This window comes from Dendrobium catenatum, unplaced genomic scaffold, assembly GCF_001605985.2.
Source record: "Dendrobium catenatum unplaced genomic scaffold, ASM160598v2 fragScaff_scaffold_370, whole genome shotgun sequence".
In the NCBI taxonomy this organism is placed as follows: Eukaryota; Viridiplantae; Streptophyta; class Magnoliopsida; order Asparagales; family Orchidaceae; genus Dendrobium; species Dendrobium catenatum.
In genome coordinates this window covers 1,667,420-1,672,756 of record NW_021318832.1, presented here as the reverse complement: position 1 = coordinate 1,672,756, position 5,337 = coordinate 1,667,420, and the positions used below count along the sequence as shown (strand labels likewise).

The 5,337-nt window shown below is 38.7% G+C and overlaps 1 protein-coding gene across 1 annotated transcript; it reads left to right on the top strand.

The window, feature by feature from the left end:
* The first annotated feature begins 1,546 nt into the window (after positions 1–1,546).
* LOC110116494 (uncharacterized protein At5g41620) lies at positions 1,547–5,337 on the top strand. The gene is made up of 3 exons (XM_020850070.2): positions 1,547–2,233; positions 3,452–3,577; positions 3,766–5,337. Exons 1-3 carry the CDS (start codon positions 1,733–1,735, stop codon positions 5,254–5,256), a joined length of 2,118 nt encoding a protein of 705 aa, XP_020705729.1. The 5' UTR covers positions 1,547–1,732; the 3' UTR covers positions 5,257–5,337.

The following is a 5,337-nucleotide window of genomic DNA, read 5'->3' as shown; positions in this document are numbered from 1 at the left end:
GTGAAACATGAGAGTTTTAAATTTCTTTTTCTTTCTACCATATGCCACTACATCATATCACTCCTAACAATAATGACATGGCTTCCACTCATGATAAGGAACCCTATGGGTGTTTGCCTAAAACTATTGCTTTGAACTTTATCACATTTGCCACTATATTATTGCATTTCTACAGTAGTGAAACATGAGAGTTTTAAATTTCTTTTTCTTTCTACCATATGCCACTACATCATATCACTCCTAACAATAATGACATGGCTTCCACTCATGATAAGGAACCCTATGGGTGTTTAAACCTCATGGAGTTCATAAAAAGAGCATCCTATTTCAAATGAATTCCTAGTCGGTCAATGGAAGTCGAAGGGACAATAGTCAGGAAGCGACGGCTAGGTGGAAATCTGACGGTGATAGGCGACCGGGCGGTGCAAGCTTGAGAAAGCAAAAGATATCATTCATTTTTATATCTTCCTCCTCTCTCTCATTTGTGAAGAATGAGCGGTCTATTTATTATTTTTTTAGAAATAGCATGACTAGTGAATAGGGAGAAGATCAATGACATGTTAGGAGTGTTTTAATGGACGGCCGATATCAACTCCCATGGTCATGGATATTTTATCGAGCATTTGAGTATCTTAATGATGCCAGAATTCGATGATATTGGACTCATTGGATTCATTTTATCGAGCCGCTCGATTCAACTATAAGCATGCCACATTTGAATATCATTTGATAATTCGATCATGTTTTGAAGCTTTCAAATAATCTTCAGCCCCTTGATTTTGACTCGTTTCAATTCCAAACACTTTCGTATAATTGCTATATCTAGAGGATGTGGCATCCCTCTAATGCACGAGGTACTTCAGTCCACTATATATTTTATTTTGGTATTAAAATAGATGTGATGTCAGTAAGTATATCATGTCGATATTATTTTTCCTATTGTACTTGCACATACAAATCTTCAAGGTCTTTAATTTATAATCTTTCATAATTATATTTTAATATTTGAATTAAAATATCAAATGAACTCACGTAGGCTTAGGGTGGTTGGTGGGCGAGCAGGTTGGGAACCCTCCATCCCGGGTTCGATTCCCCCCTACTATGACCTCACCTTTTCAGTGGGGTAAAGCATGTGTGGACCCGATGCTTGTGGGTGGCCTCGCTAGATTCCGCCGATATATTAATCACGCCAAATATTCCCTTTGAAGTGGCAACGAAAATATACTCCATAAAAAGATCAAATGAGAGTTAAAAGATGTTGAAGGTATCACATCATTCTCCTAAGAAACAATAATATAAATTCTCAAATAAAAAATTAAGAAAGAAATCAAACATTTATTCTTTCAACAATAGACCTCTTAATACGCCAAAATTTAATTCCCATCCAAATATGAAATATCCGTATCTCTCATGAGCCCAATGGGAAGATATAAATGGAAATATAAAAAATAAAATAAAGAGATACAGACAACTAAAGAGTCACATGAAAGTGAGGATTTGATATCCTAATCCTGCTCCCATGGTAACATAAATTTAGAAACCAATCTTCTCTTCTCTCTCACTCTCACCACCCAAATTCCTCACGCTAATCTCTTCTCCCAAAGTTTTCCTTAATTAATCCACCTTTCATTCCCGGAAGCGGCATTGTGGGCAAATGTCCTCCAGTCCCACATCCTAACCGTCCCAGAAACAGTATCTGCTTGATAGAGACGTCAATCCGACAGCAGGAAAAATGACACCTGCAGGCTCACAAGAGAAGGTTAACAGTGAAGGAAGAGAGGAAGAGGAAAGAAAACCATGGGGCGACAAAAGGGTTAGCTTCCAGCCACATAAAGGCGAGAGCTTGATGATGGAAAGAGAGAGAGAAAAAGGGAAAGCAGCAAGCGATGATGATGAAAGCCTAGCTAGAGAGGAGGAGACGCTGTTGAGTAGAAAGCTAAGGAGAGGACTTGCAGTAGGGAAAAAGGGCAGACCTTGCACCCCTTCCCCTGCCTGGAAACTGGAGGAAGACGAAAGTGAGGAGTTGGAAGCCGACTCCGGCGTTGGGGAAAAGCGTCCATCGGCGGCGAGGCAGAAGAAATCTGTTTCGGCGAGGAAGCTTGGCGCGAATCTCTGGGAGGTGCAGGATTTGTTGCCCGTGGTCGGTATGAGTCGAAAGAGCGGCCGACATCACCGCCGAGGGGATGTAGGAAGGGATCCTGATGATTTCATGCCTCTTTGTTCTGCTGATCTTGTGAGTTGTTTGATTATATTTTGATTTTTTTGTGCTTAGGGTGTGTATTTGACTTTTTTCTTTGATGGTTCTATGGGCTTTTGCTGGTTTGGATGATTGTAGAACTGAGAGTAAGTTGGGATCTGCATGTTGGTTTTTTGTGCTGCTGCCATTGCTTCTCTTGAGATTTGGCATAAATTTTAATATGGATCCTGCTTAATAGGATCCTGTCTAAAACTGGTTGGGATCATTGGAGCTATTGCTAGGAATCATTTAAGGAAATTTCTCAGTTCAGTGTAATTTGATTTGTTTTTGTAAATTAAATGAATATTGGATGCTGTGAATCCTAAGTGATTTTTTATTGAAATGTCTCAAGTAGGATTTAATCTCAAACAAGTATTTCTCCTTTTTTTTTTCTCTGCATTCATCGTGGACATGTAGTGAAGAAATGGTTCAGTCCCCTTTCGGTGAAGACGGTCTTCATGAAGATTCTGAAGATTTCCTAGTCTAATATTAAAGGTAGGACATGAAGGAAAACTTACGAGGCAGTGGGCTGTTTGGCATCTTATTTTAGGCATGATTTAAACAAGATTTAGGCTTCGTTTGGGGCGGCTTCTTAGTACTTCTTAAAGTAACTTTTTTAATAAAAAATTGTTTTAAGAAGCAATGAGTAATCTGCCCCCCAAACGAAACCTTAGTTAAATCCCACCATATACAATATTTAACGAATTTATGAATTTCTCCACTCGCTAATCTTAAATCTTGAAAAAACATAATTTATGAGGATTTATGAAGATTTAAGAATTGTTATGCAAGTAATTTTCAGGTTGAATTCTCTCTAGATTTACTAAATCCTAGTTGAGGCAAATCCTTCTTGTAGCCAAACAGTCTCATAGTGTTAAATCTTTCTATCATAGGCAATCAAGTTGGAAATAACAGCGAAAAATCCATCTTTTTTTCATCCAACTGAAAGTTTTGAATTTTAATATGCTCATGACTAGTAGATTCTCAGTCTATGTTATGGTGTGCCTTGAATAATGAGAGCTGCTCAGCCTACAAAGAACACTAAAACATGACATTATCCTCATAGTATGTTCATCCTGATATTTTAGATTGGAGAAGAGTTATGACATGACCTGTCACTTTTTCACTATTTTATTTGCTAAAATGATAAAACTTCATGAACACCACATATCTGTCTTTTCTACTAGCAATAATTCTCTGATATCTCTGTGGCAGCCTCAGAGTGCTGGTAGTTTAAGGAGGCATGTTGTTGCTTCATTAATCCAACACCGCAAGTCGAACGAAGGGAAGAACCATGCTCTGCAGCCTGTATCTCCTGCAACCTATAGTAGCTCTATGGAGGTATACAGAGCTTTCTTTGTACTAGTTTTTGTTTCAGCAATGATATCTTACTTTATTTGTATTGCGAACTTATTAGAAATATCAAAATTTTTGTTCACCTTAAAATGGATTGATTGATCTTTCTGTGAAGAATCTTGACATTGTAGAACATTGTAGTGTTGTCCTCAGATCATGTTAGTGAATTTCAGGTTACGCCTTTTAAGCCATCGACTAGTCCTGGCTGCCAACTGGATCTGAAAGGTAGGATTGGAGATGCAGGTTATAGCCTTAAAACATCGACCGAATTATTGAAGGTTTTGAATCGTATTTGGAGCTTGGAAGAACAGCATGCATCTAATGTATCTGTAGTTAAAGCATTGAAAGTGGAGTTGGAACACGCAAGGGCGCACATTCAGGAGCTGAAGCAAGAGGAAAAGGACCGTCATCGGGAAATGGATGATTTGATGAATCAAATTGCAGAAGATAAAGTAGTTAGGAAGAACAAGGAGCAAGATAGGAGGAGGGCCGCAGTTCAGTCCATAAGAGAAGAACTAGATGATGAGAGGAGGTTAAGAAGACGGTCGGAGAATTTGCATCGTAAATTGGGCAAGGAGTTATCTGAAACAAAAACTGCATTATCGAAGGCTCATAAAGATCTGGAAAATGAAAGGAAATCAAATGGTTTGTTAGAGGATCTTTGTGATGAGTTTGCAAGGGGAATTGGGCAATATGAGAAAGAAATAAGAGAGTTAAATAAGAAGTATACAAAGGATTGCGACCGGAAGGTTGATGGTTTACTGCTTTATATATCTGAAGTATGGTTGGATGAGAGATTGCAGATGCAAATGGATGAATCTTGCAGCGAGCAGGCTAAAAATTGTAGATTGGAAGAGGAAATTGTTTCATTTCTTCAAGCTAGACGAGCCAACAGCATTAAGGAGGACAGTGAACAACAACATCATAATTTGCATCGTCAATCCCTTGAGTCCCTCCATTTGAATGGGACCATTAGTGCGCCTCGTGATATTGAAGATGATGATTCCATAGCTAGTGACCTCCATTGCTTTGAGCTTAACATGGATAAAACTAAAGAAGGAGCTCATGATCAATTAAGATCACATTGTGCAATTAATTCCAGCAACTTAGAATCTGCAAGGAAATCTTTTTCTGGTAGAAAAGCAGTAGGATATCATAGAAGTATCAAAGCTAAGAGTTTATCCATGTCACAAGAAGGACTAGAAAGGCAACTTGAAGGCATGGATTTGGGCTCAGATGTTGATTCTGGAATTGCTGAAGCAGATAAGGGTGAAGCTACTACTTCAGCTGGTGACCATGAAGCAAATATGGATGCCATGGATGGCTCAAACCTTTTGACTCATTACATGGTCAAGAACCATTTGGATAATTCTAGTGGTTGCAAGGTTCATCATGTGAACTATCAAGGTGAAATAAGCCATAACAAACTCTCAGGAAGAGGGCAGTTTCTTCCAAAGTTTGGGCACAATATCACAGGAAATTCAATCCTTGCGTCCAGTCCTGTGCAACAGTGGAATCACAGAAGAGTTTCTAAGGATCTTCAAATCTCAGAATGCTCATCAAAACTACCACACGGACTGAAAGAAAACACTTTGAAGGCAAAACTTCTTGAGGCAAGGTTGGAAGGAAGACATGCTCGTTTGAAAGCTTTGAAAGGTACATGATTTGCAGAATCAGGCAATGAAATAATACGGTATTATAAAGTTGTTGCCAGTTCTACCAGCTTGTTCCAAGATATTGTATAA

Excerpts from the sequence above, each read along its gene's own strand:
- LOC110116494 (XM_020850070.2), top strand. The coding sequence starts at position 1,733 with ATGACACCTGCAGGCTCACAAGAGAAGGTTAACAGTGAAGGAAGAGAG. Across the intron at positions 2,234-3,451 it reads CTCTTTGTTCTGCTGATCTT|CCTCAGAGTGCTGGTAGTTT; the intron begins GTGAGTTGTTTG and ends TCTCTGTGGCAG. Across the intron at positions 3,578-3,765 it reads CCTATAGTAGCTCTATGGAG|GTTACGCCTTTTAAGCCATC; the intron begins GTATACAGAGCT and ends AGTGAATTTCAG.